Source organism: Macadamia integrifolia, unplaced genomic scaffold (genome assembly GCF_013358625.1).
Source record: "Macadamia integrifolia cultivar HAES 741 unplaced genomic scaffold, SCU_Mint_v3 scaffold910, whole genome shotgun sequence".
In the NCBI taxonomy this organism is placed as follows: domain Eukaryota; kingdom Viridiplantae; phylum Streptophyta; class Magnoliopsida; order Proteales; family Proteaceae; genus Macadamia; species Macadamia integrifolia.
In genome coordinates this window covers 26052-52539 of record NW_024870580.1, presented here as the reverse complement: position 1 = coordinate 52539, position 26488 = coordinate 26052, and the positions used below count along the sequence as shown (strand labels likewise).

General features: G+C 40.6%; 1 protein-coding gene across 2 annotated transcripts; it reads left to right on the top strand.

Moving 5' to 3' along the window:
• Positions 1-26488, top strand: LOC122070412 (ubiquitin carboxyl-terminal hydrolase 2). Of its 2 annotated transcripts, XM_042634549.1 has the most exons (7): positions 1-270; positions 22138-22248; positions 22827-22876; positions 23771-23817; positions 25121-25167; positions 25278-25380; positions 25459-26488. In XM_042634549.1, exons 3-7 carry the CDS (start codon positions 22846-22848, stop codon positions 26230-26232), a joined length of 1002 nt encoding a protein of 333 aa, XP_042490483.1. In that variant the 5' UTR covers positions 1-270; positions 22138-22248; positions 22827-22845; the 3' UTR covers positions 26233-26488. The 2 variants fall into 2 exon arrangements, with proteins under 2 accessions (XP_042490483.1, XP_042490482.1); XM_042634548.1 differs by lacking the exon at positions 22138-22248.

Here is a 26488-nt window from a genome sequence, read left to right as displayed (position 1 = left end):
GAAAATATTAATGGTACCAGCAAACCATCGATTAGGGTTTTATTTTCAGCCCCTTTCAATTCTCTTTCTTCTTAAACCCACCGTAGTTAACTCTCGACAGTCGACTCTTCATATCACTTCAAGCATCAAAGGGCAGCAGTAGATTCACCGCTTTTTATCCAAAAGCTGCTGCGGTTCCATCTGTTCAGTCAGAGCTTTGCCCTTTCAGATCTCTCCAGTCGGTTGCGACCAGGAACCAGAAATTCGGCCGGGTTGGGGACCAATTTTTAGGTTTGTTTAGCTTTATTAAGAATAATCATCTTGTTAGTCGATTTCTGAACTTTAGAATGTGAATTTTGTCGGGCTTCAAATTTTGTTTTGTATGTTGTTCTTTAAAAAAAAAACAATTTAATTAAAAGGTTTACAAATAATAATGTAGTCAGTTTAATTTGGGGTATTTTTCTTTTGAATTAATTTGTGCGGTGAGTTCCTGATGAGAATGAATGGCCACATGTCCTTGTTTTAAACTGATTCCTTTTAACTTTTTTCTTCCCCCTTCCCCGAGGATTTGTGATTATCCCTGAATGTCTGTTTCTTAGTTTTTAGTGATAATGTTTGATGCATTTTGTGATTTTATGCCGAATTTGATGTTTCATAGATGTTATTTCTATTTGAGAATTTGAGGTCATTGTTGGTTATTGATACTATTTATGTGTTTTCTTTTAAGCTGTATATGCTCTCTGTTTATATTTATCTGTAAAATTTAATTTATTTATCCCAAACTTGTTTAGATTGAAGAAAACCCTGTTATTGAAGTTGGTACGCCCCCAACTTCATTAACAGAATACGAGATTATATTAATGGCCCAAATTACAAGCGCAACTCCCAATGCAAATCCCACCAATTACACCACAGACATTGACTTAGGTATTTTTACAAGCACATAACCTACACTCGTTCACCCAAAAAAAAAAAAAAAAAAAAAAAAAAAGACAAAAGCCTACAGTCAATTTAATACAAATGGAAATTTTCCCAAGTTTGGATTACCTTCCCGATGTAATCCTACCACTAATTAATTGTCAGAGACGTGTAGATATCATCCTACATGTGCTCCCCACATCAATGCACTTCACAGTCGCTAACACACATTCTCCACCAAGAAATGGGATCCTTCAACCTTGGAATGCCTCACACAATGCAATCCCACTACTTTGCACCTCAATGATACCATGTGAACACCTTCACTGTGTTCCACTGTACAAACAAGCATCTTCCCCTTCTCTCTCATTTTTCTTTTTCTTCTTTGGCTAGAATCACTTTGAGTATTCGATAGACATCATCACCCTTCTTGGGTAATGTAGACTAGGATAGGACTCTAACTCAGCCTCCAACTTCAAGATCTTTTAATCCAAGAACAACAAACCAATCCCCACACACCAACACAAATCAGTCCAACAGAATAGCAGCAAATAAGCAGGCTATCGGTCTCCCACAACCAGTATCAAATAGGATAGAACAGTAATAATCAAATATGAGTAAAACCAGGGACTTCAAATAGCTCAGATAGGTTCAAACCAACAGCAAACAATGAACCAAAGTCCAAGAGAGCAATAGAAGTTGAAGCAGATCTATCGACCTCAGTTCTGGACAGGTACAGTCACTAAAGACAAAATTTGGGTGATTTTCAATAAGTCCAGATTGGCTGATCAGAAACAGCCATAATCATGGTCGATCCTTAAGGGGGTCAAGAGGGACAATCGACCAAGATTTTAGAGCCAACTGATGGCTGGAACTAGTTCTTCCAGAGGAGGCCGATTGCTCCGTTTTCAGGAAATTCTGGGCAGAATCAGAAATATAAATACCTGATTGTTTTGACAGCAGTAGAACCTTGAAACAAACTTGAAAGAAAATAAGAAAACTTGTAGAAACCCTCCTGGACTTTATGCCGCAAGGAGTCGCTTGGATCAAACACTATGATGTAGATACGCACCTATGAAGTGATCCATACCATCTGGGTATCTAGCGAGAGATGAACCGGATTCATATTGAGTCCTTAGTCTAGTAGGATTTTAGTAGTTTATTATATTTAGGAGACTAATATCCTTATTTTATTTTATTCTGTTTATTTTTGAGAAGTTGCATGCGTAGGACATAGCTAGGATTGGTTTAGGATTTCTTTTCCTTTTGAGTTACTTTCCTTTTAGGATTTCTTTCCATGTTAGAGTTTTTCAATTTCCCATTTATATGCTTGTAATCGATTGAGAAAGACAGATTGAAAAGATGAATTGAGTATTTGTGGAGCCTACGGGCATGTGTGAATGATTTTCCTTTCTTTCCCCTTCTTAATGCGATTTCTCCCTCTCCCCTACAACTTTGAGACCCCTCTCAGGGATTTCTTCCCTTCCCTAACCGGCCTTTCATCAATTTGGTATCAGAGCCAAAGGATCCCCATCCCCTTTCTTCCTTCTGTCTCTCTTTTCTCCATTCCCATTCCCTGTTCTGTTCCTACAGAGACTGAGAAATAAAAAAAAAAAAAAAAAATTTACCCATCGTCCCAACCGAAACCCCAACCCCACCCCTTCAACCCTTCTGAAACCCCCACTGAGCCCTCTGTTACCTTTGTCGTAGCCTCAGACTTCCATAAGAAAAATAAAAAAAGAAGAAGCAGCAAGAAACAGAGAATAGAAGAAGGTGACGAGAAGAAGAAGAAAGAAGAAGGCGACGAGAAGAAGAAGAAAGAAGAAGGCAACGAGAAGAAGAAGAAGAAGAAAGAAGAAAGAAGAAAGAAGAAAGAAGGAAGAAGAAGCAGAAGGAAAAAAAAAAAAAAAAAAAAAAAAAAAAGATGAGAAGAAGGAGAAGAAGAAGAAGAGAAGTCAAGAAGAGAGAGGACCACATACCTGCGAAGCCATCGCGAGCCTCTCTCTTGATCGGAGCCGACTCTCGGTGCTGATTCCGACTCCAAGAAGAGCCTTCGGTCGGTTGCTTCTCTTTGGTAATCCCAAACCTCACCCCCAATAACCCTTTTCTCTCTTACTCTGTTCAATTTGTTGGATTTCCCCACTTTTCCTTTCTGTTTGTCTTTAATTCTTTATCCCCATATTTTTCCTTTATTTCCAACTATATCCCTGACCCACACGTGACATCCCTTGGTGACTTGAAGTGAACTTCATCTATTTACAATTCTGCCCTTCCTTGACCAAAAAAAATAAAAAATTGAGGACAATGTATTACAACCCCAAACCAAATCTGATATAATTCTCTAATTAGCCTTGACAAATTACAGCAGCAGTAGAAAATCACCAGAAAAGGACCTCAATGGTTACTTGTAAAAATTGAGAACAATTCAGTAGCAAGAACCAGCAACCAAGAACCAAACCCTAGAAAGATATAAACCTGCGGCTAGGGTTAACAGAGGATACCTGCGGCAGGAGTTGGGATGCTCAGATGGGACCCAAACTAGGGTCGATTGTAGGCCCTAGGGTGTAGAGTAGAACCCTTAAAGATCTCTGAATTCTGCCAGCTGAGTTGAGAGATCTGGACTTTCTTGATTTCTGACTTTTGGAGAGAGAAAATAGGGAATATTCAAGAACTGCAACAGATGACTTTAATAGGCCCCCAAGTGTGGATCGAGTGGTCTACTTGGAAGGTAGAACAGAACCCTAAAAGGGCTTGCTGATCAGTTCTCAGAATTGGGAGATATGGGAGATCGATTGTCTTCAAGAACTTGGACTTCTTGCTGGTCGATTCTGTCTTCTGGAAATTCTGGGCAGGTCTGATATGTTCTCAGCAGTAACAGTAAATGGGAAATAGGGTTGATTGAATAAAAGAGCAAATAACAAAGATAAGGTGAGGGAGGAGTGGCTGTCTCGGCCAAGTCTTCTCACCCATAGCTATCTCGGCTGTTCTAATAGTTTGACTGCAATATTCTTTTATTCAAATATGAAAACTAAGGTTACAAAAGTTCCTCTATATATAGAGGGCAGATCTAGCTACAAGCAGCCATACTAGAATTAGGAGATGGACTCCTAATGTAACTAGGAATTAGAAATAGGCTAGAACTAGGAATTAGAAAATAGACTAGACTTATAATTCCAACATGGAGTGACCCACTTAACTATTAGCCCCTAGTGGGCCTTACAACCGATGGGCCCATATGGCCCTTTATTGAAAATAAAGTAAACTTAATAAAAGAAATCGGTGGGCCCACTCTTTAAGTGGATTGATCCACACTTTGGGATGGGCCTTTCTTCCTGCGATAGGTCCTCCCAATGTGTGGATCTACTTCAGCGCCCCCCTTAGAATAATTCATATCCGACGAATGGATAAAGGACATGTAGTGCTTATAGAGATCTGTGTCAAGGCGTCGGAAGTCGTGAGCATGGATCCAAGTGCATTCTTCTCGTGGTTGTCCTTTCCACTTGACGAGGAATGAGTAGTAATCCTTGCCCCCACGAACTGTAGTGAATTTGTTGTCGAGGACATCTTCAATAACATCATCTGTAGGGGATACAAATTGGGGAAGCTTCAGAGTACGTTCTGTGTCACCTTCATCAGCATGGTGTCCTACGTACAGTGTCAGATCAGCCACATTGAAGACATTGGTGATCTTTAAGGTAGGAGGTAATTCAAGCATGTAAGCATTAGTGCCAATCCGTTTCAGAACCTTGTAAGGACCCATTTCGAGGATGGAGTTTGTGCACTGTACTGGGAGGGAACCTTTCAGGGGAAATCCGAACCATCACCATATCAACCGGTTGGAATTCCACGTATCGGCGATGACGATTTGCAGTTGCTTGATAGCCCTCATTGCTAATGGCTATGCGTCGACGAATAGCAGCATGTACCTCTTGTGATATGCCTAGGGAACTCATCTGCTTCAACATTAACATGGGCATGAGGTGGCAAAGGTACCATGTTAACCGGTCATTGTGGCTGCAGTCTAAGGACAATCTCAAATGGTATACGACCAGTGGTGCGGTTGACGGAGCTATTATAGGCAAACTCAGTAATGCCTAGAATAGATGGCCAAGATTTCTTATAGTCACGGACTAGGCAACGGAGTAAATTGCCAAGGCTTCTATTCTCCATTTCGGTTTGTCCGTCTGTTTGAGGGTGGAATGCCGTGGAGGACTTGAGTTTAGTGTTTGTTTTCAGCCATAGGGTTTTCCATAAATAGTTAATGAACTTGACATCCCTGTCTGAAACAATCGACTGTGGCAAACCATGTATGCACACTATCTCTTTGAAGAAGAGCTTGGCTAAGTGACTTGCATCAAGAGTTTTCCTGCAAGGGATAAAGTGTGCCATCTTGGAGAAACGATCTACTACCACAAATATAGAATCGTACCTTTCCTGTGTAGGTGGCAAGCCTAGGACAAAGTCCATGCTTATGTCTAGTCAAGGTACATGTGAGATGGGCAACGGTGTATACAAACCCGCATTCTTCTTTTCTCCCTTTGCAAGTTGACAGGGGCGGCATCTTTGTATAACATGCTGAACATCCTTTTGTAATTGAGGCCAAAAATGCAAGTCTACCATTATTGAGTAGGTCTTGTCCTTGCCAAAGTGTCCACCTATTCCCCCTCTATATAGCTCTCGAATCAAGTGATGTCTTAGAGAGGTGTTTGGAATGCAAATACGTGTGCCCTTGAAGAGGTGCCCATCATGTATGGAGAATTTATCATCTCTACCTCCTCTTTGCAATTTCTTGAATAATTATGAAAAATCAGCATCATTGGCATACTCGTCTTTGATGTGTTCCACTCTTGCACTTTGTACGGTGAAGGTATTCATCATCATCACCTTTCGACGAAGTGCATCAACCACTTGATTCTCTTTTCCAGCTTTGTATTTGAGAGCAATGACATATCCTTGTAAGTATGAGATCCATTTAGCGTGTCGATCGCTAATGGTCTTTTGGGAGTGCAAGTATTTGAGTGCTTCATAATCCAAATAGAGTACGAACTTTTTGCCAATTAAGTAATGCCTCCAATGCTTGAGGATCTGAACAACGGCATAGAGTTCTAAGTCATAAGTAGAGTACATTTTTTTTGCATCATTCAATTTTTCACTATAGAAGGCAATCAGATGGCCTCTTAATGCAAGAGTAGATTACAAATAACTAACTCCGCAATTTATAACCCCAAACAATACAAATAGGAGCAAGAAACAAAGAAATAATACCATAAAATAAACCCTTAAGGATACAATACCCATATAGGAGCAAAACCAGCTCAAAACCTAACCCGATAGGAGAGAGAAAGACCTGTTATAGAGCTGGAGAGAGAGAGGTGTGGCCAGGGCTGTAGAGTTTGATTGAGTTGCACTCTTGGGAGATAGTCCCTAGGGAGGGTACAAAACCCCCCAAGGATTCTGATGGCTGGTTGTGAAGTTACAAGCTTTCTTGATTTTCTGACCTAGGAGAGAAAACTGAGAAGAACCTTTAAGAACAGCAGCTGAATGTTTCCAACAGTGACTAGATAAGGATCATGGGACCCCTATGAGACCTGGAATACCCTGATTGAAGACCTGGCTGAACAGAGTACAAAAGAGAGGAGATCGATCTCTCTCTATTCCCACTAGGATTGCTGATCGGTTCTGATATCTGCAGACTTTTATCAGAATTTGAATTATACCTCTTGAATGTTATAGCAAATAAAATAAAAAAAGAAGAATAAAACAGATAGGGGGTTGAGATTGGTGAAAGATAATAAAGGAAGTGGCTATCTCAGCCTGGGCTTCTCACCCACAGCTATCTCAGCTGCTCTAAGCATTTAGTTGCAAACTTTCTTTCAGAAATGCAAACTTTCTTTTATTCAAATCTCCCCAATAATGGGACATATGCCTCTCTATTTATAGAGGGGAAGTTTACAATCATACTAATACTAGGAGCTAGTTTCCCAATAGGACTAGACACTCCTACTACAACTAGGAGCTAATTTCTCAATAGGACTAGAAACTCCTACTACAACTAGGAATTCAAAATAGGACTAGGACTTGACTTTATGACTCCAACATGGAGTAGGACTAACTAACTAATATTCCATATAGGACTTTACAACCAACTAATGGCCTAATGAGCCTTTATTGAATTAAATAGCAACTAATTAAACTAATGAATAAAATCCCGTTTTCCTACCTTCTACCTATATTTGAGGCCCATTAAAGTGGCCCATTTCAAAGAAAACCCATGGGATCAAAGGCCCAACACATACATAACACAACCCAAGGCTTATTTGCAATAAAATAAGCCTAAGTGACTTATTTACATCACCTCTCTTGCATAAGCACTCCTCTTATCCCAACATGGGACGCATCAGTAGCCACTTCAAACATAAGATCAAAATTGGGTAGTCTCAGCACTGGTGCTTCTGTCAACTTTTGTTTGATCATGTTGAAAGCTTTAGTGGCTGCCGGAGTCCATTGAAATGGAACTTTTCCCCCTTTTGTGCATTATGTAATTAGAGCAACATTGGCGCTGAAATTCCGGATGAATCGTTGGTAAAATGAGGCAAGACCATGAAAGCTACGAACCTCGGTTAAGGTCTTTGGAATAGGCCAATCAACTACACTTTTTACCTTCTCCGGATCAACTTCTATGTCTTGTGAGGACACAATAAAGCCAAGGAAGATAACCTTGGGCAGCATAAAGGAACACTTCTTCAAGTTGATGTACAACTTTTCTGTCCGTAGTACTCTCATGACACGTCTTAGATGCTCCAATGGATCTCAGTCTTTTATCGGATATCCGTTAACAAATGCAGTTGATAATAGAGAAGCTCAATGAGGCTCAACGACATTGCACGAAAATCAAATCCATAACACACTCTACCTTCAACTATGTGATATCAGCCGTTGAACAACAGGTAGACGAACCAGAAGATGAATCACCGGTGGTAGAAGATGAGATGGCACCATTGGAAGTTGAAGATTAACTTATGGAAAATTTTAAATCGATTGATCTCTTCAGTGAACCGATCGATTTTATTTTCCCGAGTCATTACTTCACCAATGAACTTCGCGTCGTGGATTTCATATCATTCGATCTTGGTTTCGATGGTGATTTCATACAAGCAAGGATGGATGCTGATCGATTGGTGTTGCTTCTCCCGTTCTACAGAACTCGTGGACGAGTTTTTCTCAACATCGGGGGAATTGATGTAGACACGCACCCATGGAGCGATCCATACCCATTTGGGTATCCAGCGAGAGATGAACTGGATCCATACTGAGTCCTTAGTCTAGTAGGGTTTTAGTAGTTTATTTTATTTAGGAGACTAATATCTTTAGTTTATTTTATTCTGTTTATTTTTGAGAAGTTGCTTATGTAGGACATAGTTAGAATTGGTTTATGATTTCTTTTCCTTTTGAGTTACTTTCCTTTTAGGATTTATTTCCATGTTAAGAGTTTTTCAATTTCCTATTTATATGCTTGTAATCGATTGAGAAAGACAGATTGAAAAAATGAATTGAGTTTTTGAGTATTTGTGGAGCCTGCGGGCATGTGTGAGTGATTCTCTTTTCTCCCCCCTTCTTATTGCGATTTCTCCCTTTCCCCTGCAACTCTGACTCTGAGACCCCTCTCAAGGATTTCTTCTTTTCCATTACCGGCCCTCCATCACACTAGACCCTTCTTCTTTGATCAAACACAAAGAAACACTCCAGAGGAGAAAACGCAACAACATATTTTTTGGTTATCAAAAATCGTGGGCAATGAGAGGGCCCTTTCCTTTATTTATAATGATGGGGGTGTTTACAAACAATAGCAACTCAAAAGTTACTAAATCTGAGTTACTAAAACTACTAACATGTAGTTACTAAAAAACTGAAACTGTAAACTAATGAAAAAGGAAATTAAATATAGACTATAATTAGAAACTAATAATGGACTGAAATTAGAAACTAATTCTAGAAACTAAATCCCCATCAATACCCAAACCGTGGGCTAAGAAAACCAGCCTTGGTCGACCTTAGCCACTATGGTGGTCGACCCTCTTCTTCCTCCTAGCATAAATCTTCAAATTTGCATCATTGGGTCTTCAGCATGGCTTCATTTCACTCGACAGAAGATGTAGAAGTGAGTCAAGCAATCCCTGTTGGCCCATCTTGCTTTTTCAAGTATTTCCTAATAAAAGACTACAAGCTGATGTGCGGAAAAACTAGGAAGGATAAAGTCCGAAATTAATGTATTAGAGCTGATTTGGGAGTTTCCCTGATCAATGATAAGCTTCGAAAAAGTCATTTGCAGTGGTATGGTCATGTTCAATGGAGGCTAGGGATGCCCTTGTAAGGAGGAGTGATATGCTTCCGATTGAAGAACCTAAAAGAGCTAGTGGCAGACCTAAAATGACCATTGGAGAAGTTGTGAGGAATGACATGCATAGTTTGGGTCTTGTGCCAAGTATGACCGCGGATAGAGCCTATTGGGGAGCAAGGATCCATGTGCTTGACCCTATTTAGCTAAGATTCTCCTGTCTTGTCGGATTGTCCTCTTTCCTCTTACTTTCATCTTTCATTTTTCATCTTGCATTCTTCATCTTTCTTTTGTCTTTTTCATTTTTATTTCTAATCTCATTTCTTATCCCTCTTTTCTCATCTCTTTATCCCCTTTTTCTACTTAGACATCAATTTTTACCTACTTTGTTTTGTTTGGATCCATGTAGCTGACCCCATAAAGTTGGGATAAGGTTGAGTTTTTTGTTGTTATTTCTTGATAAAACCTTGCATGACCGCATTAAAAAGCTCACAAACCATATTCAGGGATGTGCTTGGCTTCACAAGGAGTCCATGGCAACTTAGATCACCTCATTTGGACTTAAAATGGCCAAGTTGTGGCCAAAACAAGTTCTAGGGGGTATAAGGACTTCTTGTGACATGGGGGATTTCACACGGTTGGAGGCTTGAATGGGAGATGTTCGATCGAGGCTTCCAAAATGCACATTGAAATCTGGCTGTTAGATGTGGCTATCGCATTAAGTTAAATGGAGTGGCTTATAAGCCAATCAAATGAAATCTTTGAAGCGTGAACTGCTCACACACAAAAACAGGATCAACAGCTTAAGCAGTGGCCATAGAATCGGTATCCTAGATTGTGAAGCCATTCTGAGTTGCAGGATCTTGAAGATCGTTTGACGGAACGATGACGTAGCGGGGCTCACTAGATTAATCGAGTCTAGAAGATGCGAGGCATCAAAACAATGCTTGAACGCAGGTTGAATACTGGCCACAGGATCAGAACCCCATGTAACAGGTGTGATTCAAACTATTAGATTGGCTGTGGTGCATCACGACTTTGCGGGAGACATAGATCTCTCATATTGGAGTAATCAATTAAAGCTTGGTGCACCTGCGTGACATGAGAGCATGATGCATGGTCTTTGGTATGCACGATCACAGCTCATGCTGGAACCTTTAGTGGTGTGTCAGTGCATTTTTGAATCTTTTGTTGGGTCAAGATCTACACGACGTGGGATTCTCTTGCTTCTCAGATCGGCATCAAACAAACTTCATTTCGTTCCTGACATGCGGTCGAACTTATCATTTTTATTGATAGATGTGGTTATAAAACAACTCACCAAGACCAAGTTAAATTGTCCTCTCTTTTGGACAATTGATCGAGCAGGTGGGGGATATCCTATGCCTTAGTCTAATTTTTATGTTTCTACCCAACGATGCTTGTGGGGTATGGCTTTGGTGCCCATGCGCATGTGGCAGACTAGCCTCGACTGGCTGCTGTGTGCCGCTGGTGGCTTGGCTCCCCCATGTGCGTGGACCTTTGTCGTTTAACGGTCCCATGGCCTGCGGTGTGGTGCACAACCTTGCTGTAGTGCCCCTACCATGCATGGCCCATAGCCCATGGCCTTGTTGCCGAGCCTTGTCATGCCCATAGGCCTTTAGCCCCATTACTGTGTTGCATGGTGGCTAGCCTTGTGCCGAGCCTTGTCATGCTTGGGCTGTCCATGTTGTGTGGTCTTACTGGGCTGCTGTGGCCCTTGGCTATACTTCGCCATGTGGCCCAATGTGCCCACTTGGCTCCCACATGGACTGCCATGTCATCAACACATCCTCATACACACACACCATGGCATCATGATCTTATTCATGCATGCTAATATGCATCTATACACGTGCATCCACGAATGTAGTACTATATTTGAAAGAATCAAAATAGTAGCCAGCTGACAAGGATCTATACTCAAAGGATAGTTCAGATGCAAATAATGAATACTATGAGAGAAATAAGACAACAACTATGGAGGAAAAACAAAACAATGACTGTGTGGGGCAAAACAATAATTTTCAGCCCAAAATAAGGGTTCAGAAATTAGGTTAATAAAACGCAATGAATCTCTGATTGCAAGAGGTAACTTGAATCAACAAAAGGAAGCAAAATGATAACTATTTGCGCACAAAACAATAACTTTTTCCAGATCTTAAGAAGGGAAGGACAAGACTGGTATTTTGTAATATCAAGCCGTTAGAAAGGCCCAAATTTTAATCGATCTCCAAATTAGGGTTCTTGAATGCTTGGTCAAAATTTGTGTTCGATTGGATACCTGAATTGCTTAATTCGAAAAAATGTCTGACATCCAATCTTCTAGAAGACTTGAAGAAATTCAAGGAAAACTTGAAAAACAATACTTGTTGGATGAAGAAGATGATGAAAGAATAAAAAAACAAAAGAAGAATTGAGATGGGATAGATGTGGGTGGGATGGTGGGATGGCTATCTCAGTCTGGGCCTTTCACCCACATCTATCTCAGTTGTTGAAGAATTCTTTCTCCAAAATTTTGGGAGCGAGGAAGCTGCAATTTCATTAATAAATTCGTGTTCAATGTTGTAGCCCCTTACAAACTTACATAGAATACTCAAAAACGGACTCAAAAACTAAAAAAGAAAGACCTAATTCAATCCTTAACTAATTGGGAAACCTAAATTGGCTAGGAAACACTGAAATAACAAAGAAAATTGACTCAAAACAGGAAACCTACTTAGCTTAGAACTTAAGCTATTTGTCTCAAAACAGACCATTGGCGCTAGAGGCTATCTCCTGTTCCATTGGAAATGGAGCTTTTACTTCTCTTTGGCTGGCACCCCTCGGGAGTCCTTCATCTTCCCTGTCCCAGAACTGTTTACTCCTCGGGGTTGGATAGGATGGCTTTTGTCTCCTCTGTCCTCCTAAATGATGGATGGGCCCCCTCTCTTGTTCTCTAAACAGCATTTAAACCTCCCTTCCTGCCCTTCCCCCCAGCCATAATGAGAGGGAGGATTCCATTCTTTGAAACCCTTCTCCTACCAAGAGGTTCAGCTTCTCCTCTGCCTATAACTTTGTAAGGACTAAAGGCCAACATGCCCTTTGGCGCAAAGTCCTCTGGTTCAAAGGCCACATCCCTCGCCACAACTTTATAGACTGGCGGGCTCTCCCCAACTGCCTTCCTACGCAGTCTATCCTCATTCACCGCCAGATTCAAGTCTCCCCCGCTTGCTGCCTTTGCTGGAGAGGAACTAAAGATGTTGATTATCTTTTTTTCTCCTGCTCTTTCTCCACCATTTGGAAGAATGTTCTTTCTCGTTGTTGGCCCACTAGTAGAAGAGTTCTCCCTCTTAGTAGGGAATGGCTCTAGGTTGGCATGACCTTTTACGGCCCCACCATTTGTGATACCATTGGTAAGCTCGCCTTTTGTGTCACCATCAACCACCTTTGGATGGAGAGGAACCTCCGTAGATGGACGTCCAACTCCCACACCTTTGAAAGGATTTGGAAGGCCATCTCCTTTGAGGTCTCCACCAAAATTGCTACTCTCCCGCCCTATGGTCCCAGACTCCCCTAGAAACAGACATATTGTTCAATCTTGGAATCTCTCATCTTCTATTCTCCCCCCTCCTCCCCTCGAGGGATTGTATCCATTAGTGGTGGTCTCCTATTTTTTGTCAGGTTTGTCTCCTTTGGAGGGCCATGTCCCCCCCCCCCCCATTTTCATCTTGTATATTGTTTTCTTCTGGGTAATACTTCATTCGTCAGAAAAAAAAAAAAAAAGCTGTTTGTCCATCTAAGAACATAATTGAACTCATAATAGGACTCTTAGAAGACTCCAACATGGAGTTGGACCCAACAAAACATATCAAGACTAGGAGTCTAGGACTCTTAACTAAACTAATGAAGTAAATCTCGTTTTCCTACTTCCTACCCATATTTTAGGCCCATTAAAATTGCATATTACAAAGAAAACCCATTGGATCAAAGGCTCAACACCTACATAACCCATCCTGAGGTTTATTTCTAATAAAATAAATCCTTTTAAGTGACTTATCTATATCATCCACTTCATATCATTATGCATGCTATGTGCATGCATCATACATGCACAAATCTTACATGCACCACCATGCACCAACCATGCATCACCATGTCCATGACATCCATCATCATCACACATGGCCCCACATGCATGTCATCATCATGTCATATGATATTTTATCATCCTACCATGCATAACATGATGCGCACATACATTTCACATGTGCTGCGACATCCAGAACACATCCTCTCACATGTCTGGCACATCATCAGCCCCCACTGATGGTGTACACGTCATCTTCTGCCCTACTCTGCCATCTGAAACCTACCACTGGCCACATCATCAGTATGGCCACCTCATCACTGTTCTGGACATATCTGCAACCTCAACAGCATCATCAGACACACACAATCAGCTGTACTGACTCAACCAGCTGTACAGTCCTTCACTGCCAGCCTTGCTCACATCACTGTGTGAGTGTGTTGCTCAACTAACTGTGTTGGCAAAAATGTCAACAGTCCAAAAAACATTCCCAACGTCTCACCATTCAACCTTAATTCAATCAAGTGTTAAATACATGACATGTGTCTCTTAAGATAATGTTTGCATGCAAAAAATCCTCCCCCTTAGATTTTCCCCTTGTCCTCGAGGGCAACATCTGGAAATCAGAGCTTCAAATTGCAGCATCCTCCTACATGGCATCTGCTAGAGAAGACCCTTCCAATGGACAAGAATTTCATCCTTCGATTTAAGATGCCTTGGGGAATTTGGACTGGTATAAGGTCTATTTTACTCATATCTGGTTAAGTGGCTGAACTTGGACTTCGGCTCCTGATTTCTTCTTTAAGTTGGACACAGGTACCACGGGATGTATTGTTGCATCAACAGGCAGATCAAGTTTGTAGGCTACAGACACAATCCTTTGTAAAACTTGGAAAGGCCCATAAAAAAACTGGTGAAAGTTTGGGATTCCTCCGCATGGAAAGTGAAGTTTTGTTGGTAGGGTTGTAGTCTTAAGTACACCCAATTGGCAACCTCAAATTCTCTCTTTTTATTACGTTGAACTGCCACTTGCTTCATTCGGGTTTGGGCTCTCTTCAAGATTTCCTAAGCTCTTTCATGACTAAATCATGATCCTTTAGTTCCTTGTCAACGGCTTCTGATTTGGCAGTTCTGGTAGAAAAATGTTGGAGGTGGATGCCCATACACGATTTCAAATGGTGTCATCCTTGTAGAACAATGTACACTAGTATTGTAACAAAACTCGGTCCAAGGATTCGACTTGGCCCATTCAATTTGGTCGGGAACTTGTGAAACACCTCAATTACATTCCCACTGTCCGATTAACAACTTTCATTTGCACGTCTGTCTGAGTATGATAAGAATTGAAATTAAAGTCAGTTTCGTTAAGCTGGAAAAATTACTTCCAAAAAACCCTTGTAAATGTTGGATCACAGTCGCACACAATTGATTCCGGCGTCCTATGCGAGTGAAAATTTGTTCAAAGAACTTATATGCTACTTGTTGGGCTGTATATGGGTGGAAAATAGGCAAGAAGTAGGCATATTTTGATACCCTATCAACAACAATGAAAATGGTGGATTTCCCCACAAAAACGGCAACCCATCTATGAAATCCACAGATATATCAGTCCATACTTGCGTAGGAATAGGTAAGGAGCCATAGTAACCCCACCGGCAGGGGGTTCTCTGACTTGTGGGCCTGTGGCGTTGGCATACATGCTGTTGGATATGTTCTCTAATTTGCTGCTTCAACCCTTTCCAATAAAAAACCGTCCGTATACCATCCGGTGTCTTAGTTAGGCGTTCATGAGTGCTAGAGTGAAATTCATTAATGATTTCAAAGAGCAAAGGAGACTTCTTACTAAAATATATACGATTCTTGAAGAAAAAAAATCCTTCACGATAGACCCATGGGCCAACAGCTTCCCCTTCCAAGCATAATCTAACCAGTTTGATGCAGTTGGGCGATAGGTTTAGAAACAATATTTATTTTTATTTGGTTACTTTCCTTTGTAGACTTAGAAATTAGTTTGTGGTATTTTATTTAGCTTGGATTTTTATTTCAGTTTCTGTATAGGTTAGTTTCCATTTTTAATTAGTTATCATTGTGATGCTTTGAGTTTTCTTTCATAAGCCATGTAATACACTAGTGGAAGATAGATTTGAAGTTTTGAAAATTTAAAAGAATTGAAAGATTTTTCTTGGGTGTGAACCATGGCTGCCGTGGCTGTCCCTCTTTTGTCCCCTCCCTGATCTCCTTCTCTTCTTTTCCCTTCTTATCTTCTTCTTTATTGCATCTTCTTCTTTTTTCTTCCTCTGTTCTTCTTTTCCTTCTTTCCATTCTTCTTCTTGCTGGTTTTCTCTCCCAGCCCCTGTTTTGGGCGACAGTAGCAGGTTCAGAAGAAAGCTTCGCTGAAGCTTATCTCCAGTCGATTGACTCTGATATTTGGGTTGGAAGGCTGCTACCCTGAAGGCAACCCAAATCCCAGAGAATCACCTCCAAAGTCTATCTCTGCAGTGGGTTACGAGACTGATTTCAGGACTGAACTTTACTCTACCGCCAGGTTCTATTTCTGGTTCTTCCTGCAGCCTCCCAGCCTGCAGATCCAAGTGCTTCTCTTGTGGGATCGATAGACCACCTCCTTGAGAACCTTCGCCTGAAATTTCAGGGCAAGCCGATGTCTAACCAGTGAGTTCTCCATCTCAAAGCCCTGCTGACTCCACTGCTGCAATTCTTTCCCTATGATCTTATTGTATTGTGGGATGAAGGTGACTGGGTTTGGGAAACTTCATAAGAGGTCAGACCTTTTATTATTTTCACAAAAGCCCCTTCTTTCTGAAGTTTTGTTTCTAAGTTATCCTTAGTTTGAATTGAATTTCCAGAACCACCCTTTTCTCCTAATTTTAATACCTGCTTCGTCCCTAGTCACTTATTTCCCTCCCAAAGGTTCTAATTTTCTATCAAAATTACCAGATTGCCACTGCTTTGTTTGAGATTGATTTAATTGCTCTTTTTGTGGGCCCATCAGCAAACTGATTCTGATTTTGAAACCCGGTTTGCATCACGGTTCTTTCTGCTCTTGGTTGCTCTTGACTTCTTTAATGGTGTCCAGCCACCTTTTAACTGGCTGGGTTGTGAGTGCAATAGGCCTAGCCCACCTATATGAAGCTTGGAATGTATCACAAAGGCATGCACAGTCCCTCAAATTGAACCATGTAAAGTCGGTGCCATAGGCAGGGAGTCCATGGGAGGAGGCAACACCTTACCCATTAAACATCTAACGGCTTCTGAAATGTAGGTAAGACGATCCAAAGGGCTCTGTTACAATTGTAATGAGCGTTTCGTGCCTGGGCACAGATGTAAGAAGCTTTTCCTTACTGAAAGTTGTGATGTGGATGAGGTCGACGAACTCGATCCAGAACCTGGAGAAGACGTGGTAGAAGATGTGGGAAACGTCCTTGAAATCTCCTTACATGCGAAGTATGGAGTGAGGCCCCATAGACGATGAGTATAGCTGGATGATTGGGACCTGTGGCAGTGACTATTTTGGTCGATTCAGGAAGCACTCACAACTTCTTGAGTTTAAAGCTCACCAACAAAGTAGGACTCTCCCCTACAAATCAGCAACCTTTTGAAGTTATGGTTTCCTTTGGAGAGAAAATCGCCAGCCCTGGTATGTGCACTAACGTCTCCTTATATGTTCAGGGAGTTACGATTAAGGCCGATTTCTTTCTTTTGGCATTGGGTGGTTATGAAATTGTATTAGGAGCCCATTGGTTATGCATGTTGGGACCTATTACATGGGATTTTTGTAATCTCATCATGAAGTGTGAGGCGATAGGCAAAGAAGTTGTTTTTAAAGGAATAACTGCAGGCATGGACAAAGTTGTGGATAATCCCATGCGAGAAACAAGGAAAAGCAAACAAGGGTTGTTGCTCCAACTATGTTCCCTATCATCTCCCATGTTACACAAAGAAGGGCATTCGGTTCCAATCTCTCTATGGCAATTATTGGACCTTTTTCAAGATATATTTGCTGAACCAAGAGGCCTACCACCAACCAGATTCCACGACCACCAGATCCCTCTCAAGGCAAACTCACAACCTGTGTGCATGTGAGGGCTTATCAGCACCCATAATTAAAAAAAGAAAAGAAACTGAAAAATTGGTTACGGAAATGCTCTCCTCAGGTGTTATTCAACCCAGCAACAACCAATATTCTTCTCCAGTGATTAGTCAAGAAGCATGACAACACATGGCGCATGTGTGTAGATTATCGGGCATTGAACAAAATCACCATTAAAGATAAGTTCCCAATACCATTGATAGATGAACTCCATGGTGCTCGATTTTTTTTCCAAACTTGATCTTTGGTCAGGTTATCACCAAATCAGGGTTGTTTCTGGGGACACGGAAAAAAATGGCCTTTCGAACTCATCACGGCCATTATGAGTTCTTGGTAATGCCATTCGGCCTTACCAATGCTCCCTCAACTTTTCAAGCACTCATGAACCATGTATTCAAGGATTACTTAAGGAAGTTTATTTTGGTTTTCTTTGACGACATTTTGGTTTATAGTGCTACATGGGAAGAGCACCTGCAACAATTGGAGATCACCTTACAACTTCTCAGGACACATCATCTTTTTGTGAAGAAAGAGAAATGTCTACTTGGGCAATCTAGTGTCCATTACTTGGGACATATTATTTCAACTGATGGAGTGTCAGTCAATCCTGACAAAATTTCTTCTATGTTGAGCTGGCCAAACCGAGATCAGTGAAGGCTATGCGAGGATTCCTTGGTCTTATGGGGTATCATTGGAAGTTCATTTAGAACTATGGTAAGATTGCTGGTCGACTTACTAATATGCTCAAGAAAAACATATTCGATTGGACACTGATAGCTGAGGAAGCTTTCAAAAGGTTGAAAGAGGCCATGATGTGTGCTCCCGTTTTGGCCTTACCTGACTTCTCATCTACTTTTATTGTGGAGTGCGATGCTAGTGGATCGGGCATAGGAGTCGTTCTACTCCAAAAAAGCCTATTGCTTTGTTCAGTCATACCACGCAGGGGCAAAATCTATTACTCTCCACGTATGAGAAGGAAGTCTTAGCTCTAGTTGTGGCTATTTAAAAGTAGCACTCTTACCTGATTGGTCGACAAATTGTGGTGAGGACTGACCACAGAAGCTTAAAATACCTTTGGGAACAAAAGATAACTACCCCAAGTGAGTAGAGGTGGTTATACAAACTTATGCACTACGACTTCATGGTGGAGTATAAAAAAGGGAAGGAGAACATCGTGGCTGATGCCTTATTGAGAAGGAACGAGTAGGAGAATGTGCAAGGTGGGGTGTACCAATTAACAACTTTATCTTTCTCCATCTCTAGTTGGGTGGAGGCAATTAAGGATGAGATTAAAAGCAACTTTGAGTTGCAACAACTACTCAAAAAAATAGGGGATGACGAGGCAGTGGGCCCATGGGAAGTTCGAGATGGAGTTAATTTTTTTTTTGTTTAAATCAATAATTTATCTTCCTAGAACTTTTCCCATTATTGGCACCATCATTGACCAATTCCATAACAGCACACGCGAAGGCTATCAGAAGACTTTTCAAAGTATAAGGACTACATTCATTGGACAGGTATGAGAAAAAACTGTCCTTGAAAGGTTAGCCCAGTGTGACACGAGCCAACGCCATAAGGTGGAGTTACAACTTCCATCTGGCCTGTTACAACCATTACCTATTCCTGAACGAGTTTGGGAAGATATCTCCATGGATTTCGTGGAGGGCCTCCCCACCTCTAAAGGAAAAAACGGTTATTTTGGTGGTGGTCGATAGACTCTCCAAATACGCCCATTTCCTCCCACTTTCTCATCCCTACATGGTAGTAGGAGTTGCTCAACTCTTCTTCGACAATGTCTTCAAGTTGTACGGAATGCCTAAATCAATAGTACGCGACCATGATCCCACATTCACAAGTCACTTTTGGAAGGAGATTTTTCAACTCAATGGGACTAGCTTAAATCTCAGTTCGGCATATCATCCGCAAACCGGTGTCCAAACTAAAGGGGTTAATAGGACGTTGGAGATGTACCTCAGGTGTTTTACGATCTCGCATCCGAAGGAGTAGGGAAAATGGTTATTATGGGCAGAGTATTGTTATAATACAAGCTGGCATTCCGCCATTAAAACAACTCCCTTTGAGGTTGACCAGGTACAGCCAAGGTTGATGCAGTGGAACAACAATTGCTGACCCAGATCAGTGACTCAAGGAGATGTGTGCTACCTTAGCTAAAGCTCAGGTACGAATGAAGTTTATTTATGATCAACGCCATCAAAAGAGGGAGTTCGAAGTTGGTGACTGGGTCTATATTAAGTTGCATCCCTACAGACAGACTTCTCTTGAATCAAGGTGATCACAGAAGCTTGCTCCGCGTTATTATGGCCCCTATCAAATCATTGTGCGCATTGGGAGGTTCGCTTAGAAACTAGCATTGCCTGTGGATTCTAGGATCCACCCTACCTTTCATGTCTCTCAATTGAAAAGCAAATTGGAGAACGTCATCAAGTTCAAGAGGATTTACCAATGGTGCAAGAAGATGAAACCTTACAGCCTTCTCCCTAGCCCATACCAGATCGACGCATTCGCAAGAGGAGAACTCAGATTTTAATCCATTGGCGTGGACTTTCCCTAGCTGAGGCGACTTGGGAAGATTGGGAGCGCATGCGAGTCCAATTTCCTGAAATTGATCTTGAGGACAAGCCCAAACTCAAGGATGGAGGAGCTGTTACATGCCACGGCAGCATGGAAGGTGATGCATGAATCGTGGGTTGCGTGGACTCCTGCACGTAGGATGGAAATTTTTTTATTTGTATTTTCATGTGAGTGGTCGTTATTTTATTTTATGTGAAGTATAGTCATCCCAATTGTGATCATGGATCATGGGACGTTATCCGTAACGGGCTGGAAGGGTTATCGTAGGAGAGGTTATAGGGAGCGGTAGTGGGGTGTACTGTGCTTCTTTTTCTGATAAATACTTGAATAGAAGATAGAGAAGATAACTTGAAAACTCAATTAAAATCTGCTCGAAAGAGTGGGGAGGTATTGGGTTCCTCGATATAGCCAACTGTGAACTTTCTATTTTCCTCTCCTATGTATTGTCTGAATCATTCTTCCCCAAAAATTCGATCCTAACAACATAGGGAAGTAGGGTTCTTCCACACATATACCATATTCCCTCTACCGATTTTGGTTTTGTCTCATGATATGCTTTGACAGCAAGGTATAAATGGCGAAAAAGTTTTAGGAAAGTTTCTAGATGTACGAACGTTTCTTTTTGTTTCTTATTCTTATTGTCAAAGCAATAGTTTTCAATTAGGAAATATTTTAGATAGGATTAGTTCCTTTTCTATAATAGTTTCTTTTTTTTAGTAGTTTCCTATTTTATTTGTTTGTTAATTTTGTAAAGGCTCTCAAGTTTATTTAAGAGAAGCAATTGTTGCCTTTTGGGCAGAAATTGGAGTTAACAATAAAATTTGAAGAGTTTGTTAATGATTATTGGAGTGTTGTCTTGAAGGACTGAGAGAGTCGATTGAGGGGTGGGATGCCCACAAACTTGAGAGGGTGAGAGGCCTAATCCAAACTACAATCCTTCACCTTTATCCCCCTCCATTGGATTCCTTTCTTCTCTTTTCTTTTGATTACTTTCTGTATATTACTAAGGCTGCAACCTACCAATCAGTTCTGGGATTTTGAGCCATCTTCAAAGCCTGCGGCGGCAAAAGGAGAAGGATTTCTAGACTGATGTTTGACCTTCACAGCTTTCAGACCTGTGAACAGTTTCAGTCCAACTTTTGAGAGCTGCTTTAGGTTATTGCCAGGGCCCGTTGATCCTAATTTGATGGCCGTCTGAAGCTGCAACCTCAAGTTCTTGAAGAATTCCCAGAGTTTCCTATTTCATGACCTCAAGCAAGAACCTGCATATCTCCACCACCGGCCATCCAACAGGCTCTATTTTCGAGGCCATTCAAGGGAGACTCGATCAGCTTTTGGGCTAGTTCCTTGACCTGGTTTGTGAGTTCTTGAATTTCTCAAATTTAACCTAATTCTCTTGATTTCATGCCTTCTATATTCTGCCCAGAATATCATATCAGGGGTTGTGGGTTGCCTACTTGTTTTATTGTATTGTTTTAACCCTAGCCAATTCCCTAATTGGCCTGTTTCTTGACCTAGCTTTGGGTGTGTGTGTACGTGTTGGAGTTTACAGATATAACTGGGGTTGGGTACTAGAAACTCTTCAATTTATTAACTCAAATTTTGTCTCAAAGGGCTGCAATTGCTTCTCTTAAATAAGTTTGAGAGCTTTTATAAAATTAGGTAACAAATAAAATAGGAAATTACTACAGAAAGGAAACTATTATGAAAAGGAAACTAATCCTACCCCAAAACTTTGGTAAAGCTGGAACTACCTACTTGACAATAAGAATAAGACATGAAAAGGAAACTAATCTTTGTTCTTCTTGAAACTTTCCTATTTCTTTTCCCCTGCTGTACCTTGCTAACCAAGGCATATAATGAGACAACCAAAATCGGTGGAGGGAATATTATATCTTCTAGAAGCTGCCTTCATTCCTAATCGACAGCATTGTTACCCTAGGTATTCAAGCTGCTCGACAGGCTGGATTAGTGACAATTAGAGTGCTGCTCGACAGCCTGGAATAGGATGAAATATGGCCCAAATATTGGGGCCTATATTGAACCAACTTTGAACCTCTTTTTATGGCTTGATCTACATCATTGCCTACTGTGTATGTGGTGCTATTTTGTTAATAGGGAGAAAGGGAAGTTGGTGACGGAGGATAAAGGATGCACAAAGAAGCAGATAGGATTGATTTTCTTAGTGGAAAACCAGCCTCAAAGTCGATATTCGACAATTTGGTAAAGGTACTGGATATCTCTGTTATTAGACTCTTGGTCATATACATGGCTTACACAACGACAATGACATTTTTAGAAAGATTCGAACAAAATGTTACTCCTAACTTGAGCAACAAATCTCCTAGACTTAAGCAACGGATAACCCATTCAAACACTGCCAACGTTTCCCCATTCAGCCTTTATTCAACAAGTTTTAAATACATGACACATGTCTCTTAAGCTAATGTTAGCACGCAATGCCAAGAGATTAAGTTTTTAATTATGTTTTCAAATTCTGAACTTGATAATGTCTTTGCAGTAGTAATAGGTGGTTTCCACTTGGCAAAGGCGAGTTTGAGGAAAGTACAAGTTTGTCTCTTTTGTATAAGAATTCAGAAAATGTAGAAGTTCCATAGTACTTCACTGCATTACATCTTCCTCCTCTTCCCCTCTCCCAACCCTCAACTAAGGGTCTTGAACTTGGTCTGAAATAGCAAATTGACCTTATTTTTTTGGGTTAAAGAGTTATGTTTTGTTAAAAATTTAGATTATCCCTTGCTCTAATATTTTATTCAATTGATATTTTTCTCTCTCTATCCATGCAGCTACTGGAAATTCTCAGTCATGTCCTGGTGCACTATTGAATCTGATCCTGGTATGGTTCTTGATCACCAATCTGTACTACTTTACCATTTCTTTTCAACATTATATATATATATATATATATACATTTTTTTTTTTGGGTGTGTGTGGATAAGTAGGCCCCAAGGAGAGTTGGACTCATGGCCCCTTAATTGTAAGGTGTTGGTCCTTGCCAACTGAGCTACCCCTTGAGGTTACACCCTACATTTTTTACTAGCGTTAAAGAGTCCTAAAAGTAGACTGTTGTAGGAATTCAGAAAATGTAGAAATTCCATATCAGACCTCTGTGCATCCAAGTAATTAAAGCTGGATCCACTTCTCTCATATGCTACAGCATCCTAGTCTGGAGGCTTTATTCTGTTAGTGTTGATTTAAGCTTCCATTCACTCATCATTTCTCAACCTTGTTTGAATTTGCATTAGATACAATCAAGGGAATATTTTTGTCACCAATGAAGTGCACTTCACTTAGGTTCTTCTAGGAAGTGTGGTCATGTTGATATCTATGATGGATAATAATCCCCAGTTGTTGAACTTTTTAGGATTTACTTCTTTGAAGGTACATATACATTTGAAATAAGCTATGTGTTTTATGACTTGCGTTTTTGCAGAATTCTTTTTCTTTCTCTCTTTTCTTGATTATTAGGAGCGATTTTTCATTAATGGAAGATTATTTAGCTTATTTAGCGCCAGTTAGTTCTATGCTAATACAGAGCTTTTTCTGTCTGCATTATGTAAATTTCAAACTTCATTATTTTTTGATATTGACCAGCACAGCATGAAATTTGGGTTCTGTAATTGTGATTTTTTCTGTCTTGTAGATGTTTCTCCTGCAAATTAGAGTATTTTTGACAAATTTAACTTGTCTATATTTCTTGTTGCTAAGACTGTTATGGCTTTCATTGTAGGTGTGTTTACTGAACTTATACAGCAGATGCAAGTAAAAGGTGTCCAGGTGATCTGCATGTGCAGCTTGATATCCTGTTCTATTTCTTGGTATAATGTTTTTTGAGGTCATGTTCTCAAATATTGAAAAGGTTGATGTGGTCACCTGCCCTGTACTCCATGTGGCCAAGTCAATCTTCTCTTTGGTTGTTTGAAATATAACATTTCTTCATCTTTGGTATGGAGAAATCTATCGAATAGTGGTTCTCCACTGGAACTGCATAGAGCAATCTTGACACCGGGTGTTTGAATGCTATTTTCTGCAACCTGGTGGCTCAATGGCAATGGAACATTGGACATGTTGATGATATCCCCCTCTTAGACATGTGATAAAAGGCATTACAACACATGACATTATCCAAAATTCTACTTGGTTGTTATCTCATGGCTGAAAGTACTAGGAAAATATCCAGCACATGGTGGAAAATGTGATAGGTTTTGGGTATGAGAGTTGATATATGCCTGATCCACTTCACCTATCTGTCTGACATTAAAATGGCCAGATAAGTGGCTGAAAATAGAAGGGGAAAGCTTTCAGTACATTGTGGCCCATATGTTTGAGTTGGGCCATGAAATTTACATGTGGGTAATCAAAGAGGTAAAGTAAAGAGGTGCCCTATCTACTACCTAATGTCGGATTGGCTAAAACAGCCCAAATTTCAAAATAACTTTGCATTCTTTATACACCTAGAGATTCGTCATGACAATGCCCCTTAGAAAAATCTCTGCCACCTAAGATAATAAGATATTTGTGTGGTCATGTTAGGATGTTAAGAACTTTTTATATTCTCTCTCTTTTTTTGTTGGCAAACTATATGGTAGTCAGTTTTCTCTCTCTCTCTCTCTCTCTCTCTCTCTCAATATAAGCCTGTATTATTGATGGATTGTTTACGAACTTCAAATGAGTTTTGATTTTGTCCAACATGCTGGTAGCATGGGAGACCTTCTTTGTCTTGAAACCTAGTTATAATGATAATACCATTATATGCATACAGGGCAGTTTCCTGGTATTGCTGGATTTTGAGGGGAACCATATGTCCGTGGATGCGTTCTATTTTAAGGGGAGAAATGCTAGCATACAGTGCCTATCTAATGGAAGATTTTGTTGCAAAACTACATAGATAGAACCGTGACCCCTTCATGTTTTGTGATTGGAGATTCCCATGAGAGATACAGACTATATGCCTAGCATTTTCTCTAAATTTGAATCCTGGAGGATTCTTGGTCATGATGGGTTGCTCACTTGCTTGTTTCCCTTCTGGTTGTGTTTTTCCTTGGTTAGACTAGTAAATTACCTTGCTTATGTGCTGCAGGTTGAGGAATTGTATTCATTGGACCACGAATCCTTAAACAATCTCCAGTACAGTATCACAACCTTTCTCAGATTGTAGTATCTTACATGCACATCTACATCTTTTGACTTCTAGAAAAAATTATTTAATGCTTTTTTTTTTCTCTGTACATTTGCAGGCCAGTGTTTGGATTGATTTTTCTTTTTAAGTGGCGTCCGGGGGAGAAAGATGACCGTCTTGTAATTAAGGATCCTAATCCAAACTTATTTTTTGCAAGCCAGGTTAGTATTAGATTAAGTTGGATGTGGAATATTAACTTGAAAACCCCATAGTCTGAATGTGTGTGTATAATCTCATAGGTTATTAACAATGCATGTGCAACACAAGCCATCCTCTCCATTCTTATGAATTGTCCAGACATTGACATCGGCCCTGAACTTTCCATATTGAAAGAATTCACTAAGAATTTCCCTCCAGAGCTCAAGGGGTTGGCAATTAACAATAGTGAAGCCATACGTACAGCTCACAACAGTTTTGCCAGACCTGAGCCATTTGTGCCAGAGGAACAGAGAGTTACTGGGAAGGATGATGATGTGTACCATTTTATAAGCTATTTGCCTTTTGAAGGAGTCTTGTATGAGCTTGATGGATTGAAAGAAGGACCGATTAGCCTCGGGCCATGCTCTGGTGGGCAAGATGATCTAGATTGGTTGCGAATGGTGCAACCAGTGATCCAGGAACGTATTGAAAGGTATTCTAGAAGCGAGATAAGATTCAATCTCTTGGCAGTTATAAAGAATAGGAAGGAGATTTACACTGCTGAGCTGAAGGAACTTCAGAGGAAAAGGGAACGCATTTTGCAGGAGCTTAATGCTGCACGATCAGAGAGGATGGACGGTGCAAATATTGAATCACTCAACAGAATGCTGCAAGAAATAAATTCTGGCATTGAGAGTGCTACTGAGAAGATATTGATTGAGGAAGAGAAATTCAAGAAGTGGAGAACAGAAAATACCCGGAGAAAACACAACTATATACCCTTTTTGTTCAACTTCCTCAAGATCCTAGCTGAAAAGAAGCAGTTGAAACCCCTTATTGAGAAGGCGAAGCAGAAGACAGTGCAGCCCAAATGAGTTGTCATGTTTTAGCTTTACTGTGTGGGACTTCGTTGTACGAGCAGAGAAGCCAAAGCAAGAAGTTCTGCATTATTTTGTCGTTTCTTTCTCTGCCCAGTGTAACTGAGACGTTGGAAGTAGGACGGTCTATATTCGCCCAGTGTGACTGAGACGTTGACAGTCTTGAGAACAATCTTTTTCTTATTCTATTTGTAGCAGTATTGAGAACCATCTTTTCCTTGTGTAATGGTATATAGCCAGAGCTTGATACCAA

Coding starts and splice junctions, on each gene's coding strand:
- LOC122070412 (XM_042634548.1), top strand. CDS start 22,846: ATGTCCTGGTGCACTATTGAATCTGATCCTG. Junction 23,818..25,120: donor TGCAAGTAAAAGGTGTCCAG/GTGATCTGCATG, acceptor TATGTGCTGCAG/GTTGAGGAATTGTATTCATT. Junction 25,381..25,458: donor ACTTATTTTTTGCAAGCCAG/GTTAGTATTAGA, acceptor ATAATCTCATAG/GTTATTAACAATGCATGTGC.